The sequence below is a fragment of the Gigantopelta aegis genome, chromosome 14 (assembly GCF_016097555.1).
Source record: "Gigantopelta aegis isolate Gae_Host chromosome 14, Gae_host_genome, whole genome shotgun sequence".
NCBI classification, from domain to species: domain Eukaryota; kingdom Metazoa; phylum Mollusca; class Gastropoda; order Neomphalida; family Peltospiridae; genus Gigantopelta; species Gigantopelta aegis.
This window is the reverse complement of record NC_054712.1, coordinates 47,905,419-47,925,128: the sequence shown is the minus strand read 5'-3', so window position 1 is coordinate 47,925,128 and position 19,710 is coordinate 47,905,419. Positions and strand designations below refer to the sequence as shown.

The window sequence follows — 19,710 nt, the reverse complement described above, 5'->3', positions numbered from 1 at the left end:
TTCAAACACCACAAAATGCATTTTTCATATTTATAAAAATGCACATGTGTATGAGACGTAACGGTTATTTGGAGTCACATTGTAGTCTATTTTTAAGGGTATTTCAACGTCACAGACTCTTTGTATTACTCTGTTGTATCCAAATTTGTTACAGGTTTGTAAATTAACAAAACCTAGTGTCCATTTTTATGGGTAGAAACTAGGGTCTGTCCCTTTAAATTAGTCATTTACTATTTTTATTTGAAAATAGGCTAAAACGAAACTCTTTCTAGTGTGAGCTCTGAACAGGGTACAATATATCACATGAACCGTTGTTCTGTTCACTCGATGGTTATGTAACTTTACATTCATGCAAAACTGTCAATCAGTTACGAGTACATAGTAAACTTTACATTCTAAAATTACAATATACAAACATCAGAATTTTATTCCCTATGAAATTTTAATTTGTGTAATAAAATTGCCATGCCCGACGGCTAGTGAAATTTTTTTTCTAGAAGCCCTGACCTTGAACAACATGCCAATAAAAATTGAAACCAAGTTATTTATTTTTCATGTGGAAAGATAACAATTTTATTAGAAAATCTGAAGAGGGTAGCCACATCTTGGTTCCAGTGATTTCACCTAGGAAACCAATTGTTTGGGTTATTTACTAGCCCAACATTGAATATCACTTAGTCATGGGAGTGGGGCTACCATAATCTAGAAGCCCTGTCTGGCATGGTGATAGTAGTTATTTACTAGCCCAACACTGAATATCACTAGTCATGGGAGTGGGGCTACCATAATCTAGAAGCCCTGTCTGGCATGGTGATAGTAGTTATTAACTAGCCCAACATTGAATATAACTAGTCATGGGAGTGGGGCTACCATAATCTAGAAGCCCTGTCTGGCATGGTGATAGTAGTTATTAACTAGCCCAACATTGAATATCACTAGTCATTGGAGTGGGGCTACCATAATCTAGAAGCCCTGTCTGGCATGGTGATAGTAGTTATTAACTAGCCCAACATTGAATATCACTAGTCATGGGAGTGGGGCTACCATAATCTAGAAGCCCTGTCTGACATGGTGATAGTAGTTATTAACTAGCCCAACATTGAATATCACTAGTCATTGGAGTGGGGCTACCATAATCTAGACGCCCTGTCTGACATGGTGATAGTAGTTATTAACTAGCCCAACATTGAATATCACTAGTCATGGGAGTGGGGCTACCATAATCTAGAAGCCCTGAAGGTATTGTGAAACCTGTCTAAACCGGACCCTGAATAACCCGGAATCCTGTCAAAACTGGCCAAGTTTCAAGGTCCAGAATTTCCTAAATTCTAAAATGCGACCCTCTAAACACCGAATGCTGTTTACATTGGATAAATATTAGGTCCTTGGCATGATCTGGTTTAGACCGGTTTCACTGTATGATCTTTACAAATTACCTTCAGTTCGATGTACAAGTCCTTGTTTGTACCGGCAGGAATGTCAAACTCTGTGCTCACAGTACCATCGCTCTGAATGGGTTTAGACTTTTTAACAGATTTGTCCGATATTGTCATCGTCAGGGTAACCATTTTACCCACGTATTCTGTAGCAGGTCTCGTTTCGCCAGCATCGGTAACCTTGACCTGAAGTAGTAACAAGCAAGAAGCATGTTTAGTGGACAATGTGAGACTTTGATACCAATATGTCATGTGTATAACTAATATTTACATGATGTGTATAACTAATATTTACATCATGTGTATAACTAATATTTACATGAACACAAACACTCAAGATATTGAAGGAAAGAAAAACTCAACTATAAAGACTGACACTTGAATAAACTTAAAAACTCAGTTAAACATAAATACTCATTTGGTTAAACATAAAAACTCACACTTACATAAAAGTAAAAAATTCACACTACATAAGCGTAAACAAAAACCCCAAACTCAGCCCCACCCCCACCCCAAAAAAATTTGGTCTTTGATCAGACCAAAGTTCCAGAATTGATGCGGCTTTTTTTTTAAAAGCATGGATTGCACAGAAAAGGTGGGTATATTTGTTACTGAAATAAGGGGCATATTTAAATTGAAATCAGAATGCACATCCTAGTTCATGCGCGATGGCATTTTGTCTCCAAGTGCAGTTTTACATCATAGCAAGAAAAGCCTGTCAAAAATCGATGTCATATCGAGGAAAAAAACAAAAAACAAATGTTGACTTGCGAGTGTTAAATTAACTGACCAAAGACCAGAAATTTATTTTGGTTTTGGTCTTACATGTACATAAACATAAAAAAATCATACTTACATATACAAAAAAAAAAATTCAAACTTACATAAAAAAAAATCAAAAAAAAAAATCAAACTTACATAAACGTAGAAAATAAATAAACTTGCATAAACATAAAAAAACATCATACTTACATAAACATAAAATCTCACACATACAGAAATATAAAAACACACCTACATAGACAAAAACTCACACTTGAATGAGCGACACTTGAATGAGCCAAAAACTCACATCTAAACAAAGATTTATACTCACATGAACAGTGACGGGAAGACCTGGTCTGAACACTTGAGATGTCATTTCGCTGAACGATATCTTGATAGGGTGCGTGAAAATCTTCAAGGTCAATGGGTCTGCTTTCAGCGTGACATCAGAGGTCGTTTCCTTGACCTCAGCAACTGCTTGCAGTGAATTGTAACCATAGTAATGTGTATTGGAGTCAGTCTTGCCGATCAGGTCAACTGTATTGAAGACAAAACTATGGGATCCTTCTGTTCCAGTGACCTGGCAACAAAAATATTTCAAAAATCTAGTTTTTAAAAATAAAATTGTTGTTTTGTTTTCAATTATGATTTATATAAAGATAAAATTTACTGTAACCTGCCAATATACTAATCAAACTTATATTTTAATTATTACTAATTTTACTTCAAGAACCAAAAATATTAGTTAATAATCAATCAGTAAAACAAATCAAGTTTCAAATGACCTTGACCTTGCCCTGGTGAAACATTTTAGAACGAATACCAAAAGAATGCATCAGAAAATACAACTAACAGATATCAGGGAAGAACCAAAAATATTAGTTAATAATCATTCAGTAAAACAAATCAAGTTTCAAATGACCTTGACCTTGCCCTGGTGAAACATTTTAGAAAGAATACCAAAAGAATGCATCAGAAAATACAACTAACAGATGTCAGGGACCTATGCTTATAGAATTTAGAGTTTAGATTCAACTATTTAATGTCATCACATGCACACAATTTGTAACTCTATGTATGAGGAGTCTCAAAATGTTATTAGGAAAAAGAAGTTTATTTTGTTTAACGATACCACTAGAGCAATTGATTTATTCATCATCGGCTATTGGATGTCAAACATTTGGTAATTTTGACATATAGTCTTAGAGAGGAAACCCGTGACATTTTTTCCATTAGTAGCAAGTGGTCTTTTATATGCACCATCCCACAAACAAGATAGCACACATCATGACCTTTAATATACCAGTTGTGGTACACTGGCTGGAATGAGAAATAGCCCAATGGGCCCACCGACGGGGATCGATCCCCGAGCGACTGTGTATCAAGCAAGCACTTTACCACTGGGCTACGTCCCGCACCACCCCCCACACACAATTTTTTATTAGATACTAGTCTAGTTTTTTAAGCAGGGCCCAGAATGCCTTTGAATATAAAGGCTAAAAAAACTAGTGGAAAAGTTATGATAGAGGACATTTAACCTGATGATGATACTATGTTCTTGTTTATATTTTTGAGGAAATAGCGGGCTTTGTCAATGTGTTTTGTTTACAAAACTGATCCATTTATCCGACATGAAACTGAAAGCCAACCAACCATTATTTATAGTTTGCATTTAAGGGAGAATGGATCTCTTTATTATTATTAAATACACACAATAATTAACTGTAATTAAATTAAGTATGTCGCTTGTTTTTTTGTTTTTGTTTTTTTTATCCCAGTGCCCTCTTTCCTTTCTCTCCTTTGAATTCCATCGCATTTCTTCCCGATCTGGCGACTCCTCATATCTTTCAACTTCTTTCGATGTTCATCTCCACATCCCAGTCCTTATCTCTCTGACCGCGACAGGTCTCTTGTGGCTATCTGTGCCACACACCTGTTCCCCATCAGCTTTTAGCTGTGGGCTTAGTCTGACCACTTCGGGGAGTGTTCAGTAGTTACTTTTGGCATTGTTAAGAGGCACTTGTAACCACCTACTATGCACCCCTACTACTGGCGGTCATTAGTTAGTGCCATGGGTCAGACCAGCTTTATTAGCAGCAGAGGACGAGGATGCCAGGTGGGTGCTTGGTTTTAACTGCAGCTTATTTAAATGTGAGCTTCATGTAAAGACATAATTCAGAACTTTGCCTAAAACCAAAGGGTGTGGTTTATATAACAGTGTATTTAATACAGGCCGGAAAATACAGTGAAAGCTAAAAGACTAGTGCAAACGTTATCAATTCACCATTTTATTTTATGGATTACATAAAAGCCAAAAATTAATTTGTCAGCAGTTAAGCAATAATTAGAAAATTTGTTTCTAATTTTCATTATTATTCATACTTACCTAGTACTAGCACAACAACAATGCTATACGACCCTGAATTATAACCTCCACTACAGAATTATCTCCCCTTGCCAGATGTATAACCTACACCCGCGCATGGGTAGACCGTATATCCTCTTATCGATTCAAAGTCCGGAATGACTGAATCAAAAAAGACCTCCCTCGGGGCGGGTGGGAGGTAACGGTTGTTGTGCTAGTACTAGGTAAGTATGAATAATAATGAAAATTAGAAACAAATTTTCTTAAAGGGAGGTAAGAAAAGAAGGAGGACTTGCCCATTCAACCAGTAGTGTTCGTCTCAAGTAATGATACAGTGAAAAAGCAACCCACATCATAAGAGGTATAAAATGTCAAAGTGACTTTTAAATTGAAGAACTACAACCCTAATTAAAAGTAAACCAAGTTAACAAGGTGACGAAACCCGCACACCAAGTAATGGTAAAAGACACTCGACTGCCCCAGATAGTCAACCATCCACCCCCCCCCCCCACTCTCCAAACAGGAGGTGGAGAACTATCTCCCAGAAAGACTGCCGCTAGCGACCAGACGAATAAGGGTCACCCCCTACTCGTGGCCCTGCGCACCGAAATTACTTGCTGCCCTGCAATGACTGATTGAATCTGCCGAGTTCCGTCCGGACCAGAAATCACCCGAATCTCATGAGGTCGAACGGAGAAATTCTGCAGAACATGATCACCCGCCTTCTCATATGCCACTTTGATGGTTGCAGCAATCCATCTCGACAAAGCATTCTTCGTAATGTCTCCTGGTTGGCATGTGAAAGAGATAAACAGTCTCTTAGTGTTTTGGCGGAGATTTCTAGTACGCTCCAAATAGAATTTCAAAGCCCACACCGGACAAAGAAGTCTATCAGAATTATCCACAGAAAGCGTACGAGATAAACACTGAATGATGGCCGGAGGAAACTCTTCCCCTGGCACCTGGTTCTTAGCCACGAAAACAGGATCAGTACGTAACATAACTGACCTGTCCGTATTGTAATCCACCAAATCATGCAAAAAAGCATGAATCTCACTAATACGACGGCAAGCCGCTAGTGAGACCAGAAACAAAGTTTTCCACGTCAAATGACGAAGACTGGTGAATTTCAAAGGCTCGTAGGGCTTGCCTTTGAGTGCATGCAGAATCAGAAAAACATTCCATTTAGGCAAAATGGAAGGCTTCTCAACCGTGTTTTGCAATGATTTAATCAAGTCATGCAACACGAGATTCGTTGAGAAATCTTGACGTCCACACTGCCTCAGAGTAGTGAAAATGGACGACCGGTGACTTCTCACTGTTTGAACCTTCAGCTGTCTTTCTTGGACAAGAGCCAGAAAGTACTCAGCTAAGTCATTAACAGTAGGCGACAAGGGATCCACGTCTCTCTCAGTCGCCCAATGAACCCAAGCCTGCCAGTGACACTGGTAGACCCTCTCCGTAGGCTGGCGCTTCGAAGAGGAGACGATCTCAGCAACTCATTTAGAAAAGCCTCGGTTTCGGATGCCACTCTGTCCGACACAGTCACTGACTGAGCCGATCGGGTATCAACAGCAACCGCACCGGCTCCTGCACTAAAAGTGACAGGAGCGGAGGAAACCAGGCTTGAGCTGCCCAACTCGGGGCTACGAGCGTGACACGACAAGGTTGCTGTCTGATCTTTACCAGAAATTGCCAAGCAGAACCGGAGGGGGAAGGGCGTAAAAATCCAGTCCCGTCCAGTCCATGCTCAATGCATCGTACTCCAGTGCCAGTGGGTCTGGTACCGGCGATACAAACACTGGCAACTGACTGTTCAGGCAAGTGGCAAACATATTGAGTTGAGGACTCCCCCACAACTGAAGAACTCGATAAGCCACCGTCTGGTGCAACATCCACTCCGTCTGAACTGGGGAACGACGACTCAAAGCGTCCGCCAAGATGTTCACGGACGAAGGAATGTGTTTGGCTGATAACACCACTCCCCAATCGTCGCACCATTCCAGAATCTCCAAAGCTGCAAGACTCAATGACAGGGATTTGGTGCCTCCCCACCGATTGAGGTATGCAACAACCGACGTGTTGTTCGACCTCAACAAAATTCGACGATATCGAATAACAGTCCTGAAATGGAGACAAGCACGACACACTGCTTCCATCTCCAACAGGTTGATGTGACGACTCCTCTCTGAAGGAGTCCACACCCATGACAGATGTTGATCCAAAAGGTGTGCACCGAACCCCTCGAGGGAAGCATCGGTAAACAGGACGAACTCTGGAGAAAGTGGGTGTAAAGGAACGGCCTGGGACATACACTTGTCCACTAGACACTCTTGGATCGGAAGAATGAACCAAGGCCCCAATGGTATCACCAAATCCCAGCTGAGACCATCCCACACTCGGGACAAATGCCATTGAAGCGGTCTCTTGAACCGTCTGAACCCCACATTCAGTGCTGCCAGCAATTCAAGATGGAGCGTGCGCACCGATGCACTTTGCTCCACCAGTTAGATGTTGCGCCAACGTCATGAAATTGTGAAGTCGCGAATCCGTCGGAAGAACGGACGCCTCCACAAGGTTAAAAACCACCCCGAGATAAGTGAAAACCTGCGTTGGCACTAATTCCGACTTGACCCAATTGGGAATAAACCCCAATCGGAGAATCATGTCGATCACGAACTCCACGCCCACGAGACATGCCGTTTGTGACGCCGCCGGAATTAACCAATCGTCCAGGTAATTGTGCATCCGTATACCCAACAGATGTACACGCCCCACCACTGCCTTTACTACCCGAGTAAAGACGTGAGGGCTTATGGCCAATCCGAACGGCAGAACTTGAAACTCGTAAGCTCTGCCGTCGTAGAGGAACCGCAAGTATTTCCAAAAATCCCGATGGATTGGAACATGCAGGTAAACGTCCTTCAAATCGATGGACGCTACCCATTCCCCCACCTGAAGTAAAGCGCGAACAGACTGAACCGTCTCCATCTTCATAGATGGAATAACGATGTAAGAATTCAGCGGCTTCAGATTTAGAATTGGTCGCCACTCGCCATTCTTCTTCTGGGCGAAAATCTACCTCCTGGATGGTTTTCTTGTCGAGAAACTCGACAACCATCTTCTCCACCAGTACTCGTTTGTCGACACACGGTACCGCAGGTAACCGGGGGGAGGACGTCAGTGGAGGGGGTGTTGAAAATGGAATTCTGTATCTATTGCGGACAACCGACAAAACCCATGGGTCCAGATCTGGCAGTTCGCACCAACTTTGAACAAAATGGCACAATCTGCCCCCCACAGGAAGATCTGCTAACGGAACCTCCGTAAGCAGATGTAAATTGTCTTCGCACCCTCATCCCGGCTGCTTCCCACCCCAGGGCGCCTTGCCCCGAGCGGAACCACGAAAACATGCCGGCTTCACCCGAAAACGTCCCTGTTTCGATGAACCACGGGCATTACCCGACTGCATGCCCGAATCAGACACCACAGGGATCTGATAACTGTCAAGAAAAGTTGATTTCTTAACAGGTGGAGGCTTAAAAGTAGACGCCGCCTGGTGCTTACGAGCCACGACTGCACTCCCTCCGACTGACGCCCCTGTTACAACCGTAACAGGCGCCGCCTCCACCGATGGAGGCAAAAGCAAATCCTCAGGTGGAACGGCGCCCGACCTGGAAGAAACCTTCCCTGCTTCAGCCGAAGCAAGGAGCAACAGCGCCCCCTCTGCGCCAAGCGACGCTTCGGGTTTACTGGTATCACCATGAAGATGGCGAACAGACGAGGAGGCGCCCTTGCGCCTACCACTTGTTTACGAGCTCTTTGAACTGGACACCGACTTGCCGACCGACGGCAAATCGGTATGGAGCACAACCCCGGAGGTTGCCACTGTGCTCCGCCCGTCCCGTTCACGTCTAATCATCCTCTTACGCTCGGAGTCTTTTGACAGCTTCTTAGCCTTCCCCAGAGTTCGACAAATCCGCTAGCCCGACGCCCGTGGCCCTGCGGGCTAGTGGTTTCTCACCCCCTCTCCTTATCGCTCGATCGTGTTGTTTTTTTGTGGGTTTTTTCTTTTTCTCTCGGCTGAAATTTCGTTTAATAAATTTGATTGTGACGTTTGTCATAGAATAATATCAACAACATCATCAGTATATAATAATAATCCACTTGAAATAGGTCTGCAAACTGCAGTAACATGCTATCTTTACATCGTTACAGTTACAGCATGCATTGTTTACTTTTCCGTTTCAAGTTTCTGGCACAGGAAATCAAGTCTAATGACATGCGTGTTTTGATTGGTTGGACACATCACGTGGTAGTTAATCTCGCACATAATTATGTTTTAGGCTAAATTGGAAATGACCAATCGCGACAACAGGTTAATCTCAATCAAACCCCAGTCATGCTTTGAATTTCAGTGTTTGTTTTATTTACCTATTGTTTTCTAATTTAACACTTCTCTTACATATGGTTATCGGCAACCAGGAAAACAAGTTACTTTAATGGTAACCGCACATGCAATGACTCGGCTTGGGCTATTACGTTTGGATAATGTCTCACATCTGCCGATACAAGATAATACCTTTTTTGTTCATCAATTAACAACGGATTAGATGTCGCCGTTCTATTCTTTTGATATCGGTCTGACATGGGATAATGCCCTGTATTTGAGCAATTGGCAGTACCGTTCCTGGCGACATGAACAGTAGGCCCTAAAAGCATAACCCACTACCAAATACACTCAACCATCTATTACCGTGTGTCACACTGCCGTACCCTCATTTAAATTTAATTATTTTGATAGTGGTTTTAGATACCAACCCCGGGAGTGGGCAAAAGCGAAAACGGGACAATAACGATGGATCACATTGGACAAAAGACCAAACGTACAACACGACAAAACTGAAAGTTACAACATAATTTAAGTGTTTGTTTCATTTTACTGTTATACTCGTAAATGTGTAATCTAACAAAAAAATTATAAAAATCCTGTTATAATTGATCAAGAATTTGGGCTAGTGCTTTATCTTGGTGGGCTAGTGGTTTTCACAAACCCACTAGCCCTGTGGCTAGTGACTTTTCAAAATATTTGTCATACTCTGCCTTCCCCCACGTGGAGGAGGACCAATTTACACAGATATGACACTGGCATTCAAAACAACAAGAACGACATAACAAATGCTGATCAAACTGGGGCAGTCATTTAAGACACCCCCCCTCGGCACACACAACCAACCGGTTGGAGCCCGAGGAAACCGTGTCAGACATTAACCCCCTGTGTAAATCACCCAAAAGACCTCATATGACAGAGTAAAACAAAATTACACATTAATAAACAATTTAACAATTTGACAAAAATTTTACTACAGAACTCGAACACGACTGCAATGGAGGACTGCAGAACCAAAAACGAGGATATACGGTCTACCCATGTGCGGGTGTAGGTTATACATCCGGCAAGGGGAGATAATTATGCAGTGGAGGTTATAACTCAGGGTCGTATAGCATTGTTGTTGTGCTAGTACGATAAGTTGAATAAGATTACAATCAGTTTTGAGTAAAATATCTACATAATTCAACAACATTCATCACAGACAAAATGGATGGAAATGTCCAAAAATTAAGTTGCTTTAATTAAGCAATAATTATAAATCAGTTTTGACTCAAATATCTATGTAATTCACAAATATTTATTATAGCTCCAATCGATGGAAATGTCCAAAAATTAAGTTGTCAGAAATTAAGCAATAATTATATAATTTATAATCAGTTTTGAGTAAACTTCAACAAGGAATTTACCCAGGATTATTTGCCATGGTCCCGTGACTCATAGGATTGGGAAAATTTAGCACGAGTACATCATACTTGGGATATTTTTTTCAGACCAATCAATGCTGCAGGCCACCAGTGTTAAATTAATTTATTACAACACATATAATTTTACAGGGATGCAAAAATGGAAAATATTAAACTAGCCCACCGGACCAAAACCAACTACATTTTACTAGCCACCAGAATTTTGACTAGTCTGCCAGTCTATAGAACAATATATTATTAATAATATTATAATATACAGTGTCTTTGCTTCAAGGGAAATATATAGATATACTGACAAAACATTAATAGTACTTGGTAAGTGATCAACATCACATGTCAAAGAAAATCAAAAAGACAAATAGACCGTCGGACTGGTAGTTGCATTTTTTCATAGGAATTTTTACCTGCATTCGGCAAGCGGCCGAGCACTTTTTGCAGCCCTGATTTTATATTTAGTACAGAAATTGGGAATTTTCTTTACAACTTTTAGAAAAAGGGCCAATGTTCAGACCCACAGAACTCCTGGATAAATCCGTCTACGTAATTCGCCAACATTCATTCTAGACAAAATGGATTGAAATGTCTATATTACCATGACAACAGACGCAATAGAAACATGTTCCGTACTCACCATGGCTGTCTTGGAGGAGCCGGCTACAGTGATCTTGTACAAGCCTTGAACAGCCTTTCCGTATGTGTACCTGTTGAATATATACAACACGGAGCTGAGCAATTCATTCATTCATTTCGTGTTATTTAGTTTATGTAACAGAAAAAAATCAACCTCCACTGAGCTAATATGGAAATTCCCACTAGTTACTGCCAGTAGGAGCACTTTATACCAACACTACTAGATACTCCCCACTAAAGTGAAGCCTACGAACCACAGACTCTCAGTACGACAGTCCAGCGCTCTATATACCAACACTACTACACTTATATCCAAGTAAGGTTCAAGCACACTGTCCTGGGCATACACATCAGCTATCTGGACTGTCTGTCCAGGACAGTTGGTTAGTGGACAGTTGTTAGTGGTTAGTCGGTGCAGTAGCCTTACACCTACTCACCAAGTCGTTAAACTCGCTCTGGGTGGGAGCCAGTACTGGGCTACGAACCCAGTACCTACCAGCCTTATGTCTGATGGCTTAACCACTGAGGCCTGTACCGAGCTATGAACCCAGTACCTACCAGCCTTATGTCCAATGGCTTAACCACTACACCACTGAGGCTGGTACCAAGCTATGAACCCAGTACCTACCAGCCTTATGTCTGGTGGCTTAACCACTACACCACTGAGGCCGGGACCAGGCTACGAACTAATGAGGCCGGTACCGGGCTATGAACCCAGTACCTACCAGCCTTATGTCCGATGTCTTAACCACTACACCACTGAGGCCGGTACCGGGCTACGAACCCAGTACCCACCAGCCTTATGTCCGATGGCTTAACCACTACACCACTGAAGCCGGTACTGAGTTATGAACCCAGTACCCACCAGCCTTATGTCCGATGGCTTAACCACTACACCACCAAGGCCCGCTGTCGAAGAAACATTACACAGCCTAGTTATAGACAATACTATATGAGTGGCCATTAGATACCATTTATCAACTAGTTGTTTTAAAGAATACCGTATCTAACAAAACAAAGTGAACCCAAGGCATGCTGCTCGCAATAAACTCAGTACTCACTTGGCATTAACCTGGAATGTAACCAGAGGCCTGCTGCTCGCAATAAACTCAGTACTCACTTGGCATTAACCTGGAATGTAACCGGAGGCATGCTGTGCACTATAAACTCAGTACTCACTTGGCATTAACCTGGAATGTAACCTGAGGCATGCTGCTCGCAATAAACTCAGTACTCACTTGGCATTAACCTGGAATGTAACCGGAGACATGCTGTGCACTATAAACTCACTACTCACTTGGCATTAACCTGGAATGTAACCGGAGGCATGCTGTGCACTATAAACTCAGTACTCACTTGGCATTAACCTGGAATGTAACCCGAGGCTTGCTGCGCACTATAAACTCAGTACTCACGCGGCATTAACCTGGAATGTAACCCGAGGCATGCTGCTCACTATAAACTCAGTACTCACTTGGTATTAACCTGGAATTTAACCCGAGGCATGCTGCTCACTATAAACTCAGTACTCACTTGGCATTAACCTGGAATGTAACCCGAGGCATGCTGCGGACTATAAACTCAGTACTCACTTGGCATTAACCGGGAATGTAACCTGAGGCATGCTGCCGACTATAAACTCAGTACTCACTTGGCATTAACCTGGAATGTAACCTGAGGATTACTGCGCACTATGAATGCTGGGATAGCAGTCACCGTCACCTCAAACCTTGGCAGCACTAAAACATAAAAGAAAGGAAGGTATGATTAACACCCGGGTACAAACATAAAAGAAAGGAATGTTTGATTAACACCCCAGCACATGTTAAACTATTTATTCAGTCAGCACATTGGGCTATTTCTTGTTCTAGCCAGTGCACAATGACTGGTATATCAAAGGCTGTGGTATGTGCTATCCTGTCTGTGGGATGATGCATATAAAAGATCCATTGCTACTAATTGGGAAATGTAGCGAATATCTTCTCTAATAAAAGTCAGAATTACCAAATGTTTGACATTCAATAAAAGAAGAAGTTTGTTTTGTTTAACGACACCACTAGAGCACATTGATTTATTATTCATCGGCTATTGGATGTCAAACATAATAATGTTATCTCGATTGGAGATATAAAATCGATTCGCTACGCTACGCGATTTTATACCATTTGTGACTTTTATACATCGATAAATTCCTAAAAAATGAGAAACAATTCTTATATGAGTTAATGTTATCCGATCCACTCAATCCAGTTATATATGAGATAATGTTATCCAATCCACTCAATCCAATTATATATGAGATAATGTTATCTAATCCACTCAATCCAATTATATATGACATAATGTTATCCCAGCCACTCAATCCAATTATATATCAGATGTTATCCGATCCACTCGATACAATTATATATGAGATAATATTATCCAATCCATTGAATCCAGTTATATGAGATAATGCAGAGTTCGACAAATCCGCTAGCCCGACGCCCGTGGCTAGTGGTTTTTAAGTTCGGGCTAGTGAGAAACGCAAAACCACTAGCCCCTGCGGGCTAGTGGTTTCCCCCCTCCTCTCGTCATCGCTCGATCGTGGGTTTTTTGTTTTCTTTCATTCTTTTTCTCTCGGCTGAAATTTCGTTTAATAAATTTACCAGTATATAATAATAATCCACTTGAGCTAGGTCTGCAAACTGCAGTAACATGCTATCTCTACATCGTCACAGTTACAGCATGCATTGTTTACCTTTCCCTTTCAAGTTTCTGGCACAGGAAATAAAGTCTAATGACATGCGTGTTTTGATTGGTTAGACACGTCACGTGGTCGTTAATCTCGCACATGTTTTAGGCTAAGAACTTGGAAATCATCAATCGCGACGACAGGTTAATCTCAATCCAGTAAACCCCAGCCATGCTTTGAATTTCAGTGTTTGTTTTATTTACCTATTGTTTTTTAATTTAACACTTCACTAACATGTGGTTATCGGCAATCAGGAAAACAATTTACTTTAATGGTAACCGCATATGCAATGACTCGGCTTGGCCTATTACGTGTAGCGGTTTGGATAAAACGTCATAGCTGCCGATACAAGATAATACCTTTTTTGTTCATCAATTAACAACAGATTAGATGTTGCCGTTATATTCTTTTGATATCGGTCTGACACGGGATAATGCCCTGTATTTGGCATCACCGTTCCTGGCGACACTGTCGTACCCTCATTTAAATTTAATTATTTTGATAGTGTTTTTAGATACCAACCAAGAGTTTGCTCAATTAATTTTCCCGGGGGGGGGGGGGCAAAAACAAAAACGGGACAATGACGATGGATCACACTTGACAAAAGACAAAACGTACGACACGACAAAAAACTGAAAGTTACAACATGATTTAAGTGTTTGTTTTATTTTACTGTTATACTCGTAAATGTGTAATGTTACAAAAATTATATAAAAATCCAGTTATAATTGATCAGGAATTTGGGCTAGTGCTTTATCTTGGTGGGCTAGTGGTTTTCACAAACCCACTAGCCCTGTGGCTAGTGACTTTTCAAAATATTTGTCATACTCTGGATAATGTTATCCAATCCACTGAATCCAATTATATATGAGATAAAGTTATCCAAGCCACTCAATCCAATTATATATGAGATGTTATTCAATCCATTCAATCCAATTATATACGAGATAATGTTATCCAATCCACTGAATACAATTATATATGAGATAACGTTATCCAATTCACTCAATCCAATTATATATGAGATAACTTTATCCAATCCACTCAATCCAATTACATGAGATGTTATCCAATCCGTTCAATCCAATTATATATGAGATAATGTTATCCAATCCACTCAATCCAATTATATATGAGATAATGTTATCCAATCCACTCAATCCAATTATATATGAGATGTTATCCAATCTGTTCAATCCAATTATATATGAGATGTTATCCAATCCACTGAATCCAATTATATATGAGATAATGTTATCCTGTCTACAACTTACCATATTTGTCAACCTTGAATGTCTTCTCAAACTCTCCACCCTACAAAATATAACAAACAATCATTCTGAGAGTAGTGCTAAAGCAATACATGTCCCCTCCCAAGCCCAACAAATAACACACCTGACTTTTGGCTGGCCCCCAATTTGGTGCAAGTTAACCAATAACACACCTGATTTTTGGCTGGCCCCCAAGTTGGTGCAAGTTAACCAATAATGTACCTGATTTTTGGCTGGCCCCCAACTTGGTGCAAGTTAACCAATAATGTACCTGATTTTTGGCTGGCCCCCAATTTGATGCAAGTTAACCAATAACACACCTGATTTTTGGCTGGCCCCCAACTTGGTGCAAGTTAACCAATAATGTACCTGATTTTTGGCTGGCCCCCAATTTGATGCAAGTTAACCAATAACACACCTGATTTTTGGCTGGCCCCCAACTTGGTGCAAGTTAACCAATAATGTACCTGATTTTTGGCTGGCCCCCAATTTGGTGCAAGTTAACCAAAAACGTACATGATTTTTGGCTGGCCCCCAATTTGGTACAAGTTAACCAATAACACACCTGATTTTTGGCTGGCCCCCAACTTAGTGCAAGTTAACCAATAACGTACAGGATTTTTGGCTGGCCCCCAATTTGGTGCAAGTTAACCAATAACGTACCTGATTTTTGGCTGGCCCCCAATTTGGAACAAGTTAACCAATAACACACCTGATTTTTGGCTGGCCCCCAATTTGGAACAAGTTAACCAATAACACACCTGATTTTTGGCTGGCCCCCAATTTGGTACAAGATAACCAATAATATACCTGATTTTTGGCTGGCCCCAATTTAGTGCAAGTCAACCAATAACGCACCTGATATTTGGCTGGCCCCCAATTTGGTGCAAGACTTGATATTTAGCTGGTCCCCAATTTGGTGCAAGACAACCAATAACATACCTGATATTTGGCTGGCCCCCAATTTGGTGCAAGACAACCAATAACGTACCTGATATTTGGCTGGTCTCCAATTTGGTATAAGCAAACCAATAATGTACCTGATTTTTGGCTGGTCCCCAATTTGGTGCAAGACAACTAATAAAATACCTGATTTTGAGCTAATCCTCAATTTGGTGCCAGACTTGATATTTGGCTGGCCTGCAATTGTTGCAAGACAACCAACAACATACATGACTTCTGGCTGGCCTCCAATTTGGTATAAACAAACCAATAACGTACCTCATTTTTGGCTAAGACTTTCCAAGTTCCAAGAGGTGGTTGATCAGATAGCTGGTAATCCCAGGAAATTACACCTGCAACAACAACAACACTAATGAGAGTAAGAAGATGACAGACAACAAATGAAAAACAACACTCGAACCTCTGAACATCCAGTTAGACGTTTAACATAATACAGTACTTCTGTGTCCGACAGTTGTGTCAGTCGTGTTCCTGCTGATGCTGTGAATTAGGATGTCCTCCTCAGGTCTCCGGCTGTTTTGTCTTCAGAGTTGGTCCTTTTGGCCAGGTCTAGTTTCACAACTGGGTGAGTAGGGATAATGTGGTATACTTGGTCAAGACATCAAGAGAAGACAGAAACAGACAGACAGAGACAGAGAGAAATAGAGATGGAGAGGGAGAGGGAGAGAGGGGGGGAGAGAGAGAGAGAGAGAGAGAGAGAGAGAGAGAGAGAGAGAGAGAGAGAGAGAGAGAGAGAGAGAGAGAGAGAGAGAGAGAGAGAGAGATGCAGACTGAGAACTGACACACACACACACACACATATATATATATATATATATATATATATATATATATATATATATATATATAGAGCGAGAGAGAGAGAGAGAGAGAGAGAGAGAGAGAGAGAGAGAGAGAGAGAGAGAGAGAGAGAGAGAGAGAGAGAGAGGAAAGACAGGGTCAGTCATCTTATGAATACCTGTATCACTGGTGGCATTCTTCAATTCGTCTAGCTTGTTACCGCTTTCATCCTGAAAGTCAACAAAGAGAGACAACTGTCAACATCATTCTGAACTTAAAGTGTAATAAATAGTCATTTTCTGAAGTGATTTTTGTATTTATAGCTCTATTAAGCAGACAAGTTTCTGTCTTAAGGGACTATATTATTAAAAGCATAATTTTGTTAATGATACTTTAATCAGATATTTAGATTTGCATTTATCAGTGATATAGATAGTCATACAGACAGCAGTCAATTTTCCTCAATTTAAATTTATAGTTTGTTTTGTTTAACAACAGCACTAGAGCACACTGATTTATTAATTAATGACTGTTGGAAAATGTTTGTTTTGTCTAACAACATCACTAGAGCACACTGATTTATTAATTAATGACTGTTGGAAAATGTTTGTTTTGTCTAACATCACTAGAATACATTGATTTATTAATCATTGGCTACTGGATGTCAAACTATAAATTGTCCTGCAGGCAGGACAGCATATACCATGGCCATTGACATACCAGTCATGGTGCACTCGTTGAAATGGGGGAAAACACAATCAAAGAATGGATCCACCAAGGTTCGATCCTAAGACCCAGGAACCCAAGGCGAGCACTCTACCCACTCACCTAGATCTCGCCCCTTCTTTAATTAAATAACATTAATGGTTAAGCACTAGGTTTGTCATCCCAGTATTGGCTTCCACACGGTGAATGTGGACTTCACAGATGGAGGGGTTAAAGTCACTACACAAACTTGAAACTACAGTGAAATCCCGCAAAACTGGAAGACCAGTGAAGCCCCTGAAAACCACACATTTTTCACGGTCTCTTTTTGTTTTTTAGTAGCCCAGTGGTAAAGCACCCGCTTGATACGCGGTCAGTCTGGGATCGATCCCCGTCAGTGGACCCATTTCTCGCCATGGTATATACTATCCTGTCTGTGGGATGATGCATATAAAAGATACCTTGCTGCTAATCGAAAAAGAGTAGCCCATGAAGTGGCGACAACGGGTTTCCTCTCTCAATATCTGTGTGGTCTTTAACCATATGTCTGACGCCATATAACCGTAAATAAAATGTGCTGAGTGTGTCGTTAAATAAAACATTTCCTTCATTTTGTTTTTCAAATATCAGTACTGAACAGAACCTCTCTAAACCAAATACCCCTTAAAACCAGACTGTTTACTTGGTCCTGTAGGTGTAAGTTTAAAGAGGTTTCACTGTACTTTAAAATACTGCATAAATATCGCTTTTTTTTTAAATTTTCATTATTGTTCATGCTTACCTAGTACTAGCACAACAACAATGCTATACAACCTGAGTCATCTCCTCCACTGCAGGATTGTCTTCCCTTGCTAGATGTATATCCATATCCGCGCATGGACAGACCATCGCACAGTCAGTGCAAGTCGAACCTGGGAAGGCACTTGCCACAGCCGGCTTTGGCACACATGGTCAACCTCGCGGTTGAGCCCGATGAGGCCGTGTCAGACATTCCGATAAATGTGTAACCCCAATTATCCCCAAAACAAAGTATATCTTGTTAAGGGCTATGGAAAAGAGAAACAAAATTACACTTTAATAAAAAGTTTCATGTTGTACACAAAATGAAAAACCGAAAAGTTTTGCAGAGCTCGTTAAAAGTATGTCCGCAATGGAGGATTGCAGAATTGAGAACGATGGTCATCCCATGCGCAGATATGGATATATACATCCGGTAAGGGAAGACAATTCTGCAGTGTAGAAGGTGACTAGGTTGTATAGCTAAATAGCCAGCTTATATTTCTGTTTTAGTACTAACAGGATGAGGATTGTTCTGTAATAAATGTCTTACACTTATGGAGAGGTAGGTTGATATTTTCTTCAGTGACAGATTCTCAGGATCAACAGACAGAACTCGGATACGAACTAAAACAAGAAAAATCATACTGGAATACATTGAGGAACAAACTGAAACATGAAATTTATACTGGAATACATTGTGGAACGAACTGAAACAAGAAAATAATACTGGAATACATTGAGGAATGAACTGAAACAAGAAAATCATACTGGAATACATTGAGGCATGAACTGAAACAAGAAATTCATACTGGAATACATTGAGGTACGAACTGAAACAAGAAAATCATACTGGAATACATCGAGGCATGAACTGAAACAAGAAATTCACACTGGAATACACAGAGGAACGAACTGAAACAAGATGGACTTCATCACACCTGTCAAGTGCTCTAACCAATGGACTACATTACACACGACAAGTGTTCTAACGAATGGACTACATCACACACCTGTCAAGTGCTCTAACCACTGGACCACATCATACCTGTCAAGTGCTCTAACCATTCGACTACATTACATCTGTCAAGTGTTCAAACCAATGGACTACATCACACCCAACAAGTGCTCTAACCAATGGACTACATCACACACCTGTCAAGTGCTCTAACCATTGGATGACATCACACCTGTCAAGTGCTCTAACCATTCAACTACATTACACCTGTCAAGTGCTCTAACCAATGGACTACATTACACCTGTCAAGTTCTGTAACCATTGGACTACATTGAACCTGTCAAGTGCTCTAACCAGTGGACTACATCACCCCCGACAAGTATTCTAACCAGTGGACTACATCAAACCTGACAAGTGCTCTAACCAATAGACTACATCAAATCTGACAAGTTCTCTAACCAATGGACTACATCACACACATGTCAAGTGCTCTAACCATTAGACTACAT

The 19,710-nt window shown here is 40.9% G+C and overlaps 1 protein-coding gene across 6 annotated transcripts in view; it reads right to left on the bottom strand.

The window, feature by feature from the left end:
- Nucleotides 1-19,710, bottom strand: part of LOC121388637 (CD109 antigen-like) — a 135,138-nt gene that overhangs the window by 79,399 nt on the left and 36,029 nt on the right. For all 6 annotated transcript variants that reach the window (XM_041520063.1, XM_041520060.1, XM_041520061.1 and 3 more), the window contains exons 6-13: nt 18,797-18,870; nt 16,940-16,991; nt 16,240-16,313; nt 15,022-15,061; nt 12,665-12,752; nt 11,015-11,084; nt 2,533-2,781; nt 1,437-1,622 (exon numbers count right to left, since the gene is read on the bottom strand). In XM_041520063.1, the coding sequence (XP_041375997.1) occupies nt 1,437-1,622; nt 2,533-2,781; nt 11,015-11,084; nt 12,665-12,752; nt 15,022-15,061; nt 16,240-16,313; nt 16,940-16,991; nt 18,797-18,870 (833 nt within the window). The remainder of the gene's footprint in view (nt 1-1,436; nt 1,623-2,532; nt 2,782-11,014; nt 11,085-12,664; nt 12,753-15,021; nt 15,062-16,239; nt 16,314-16,939; nt 16,992-18,796; nt 18,871-19,710) is intronic.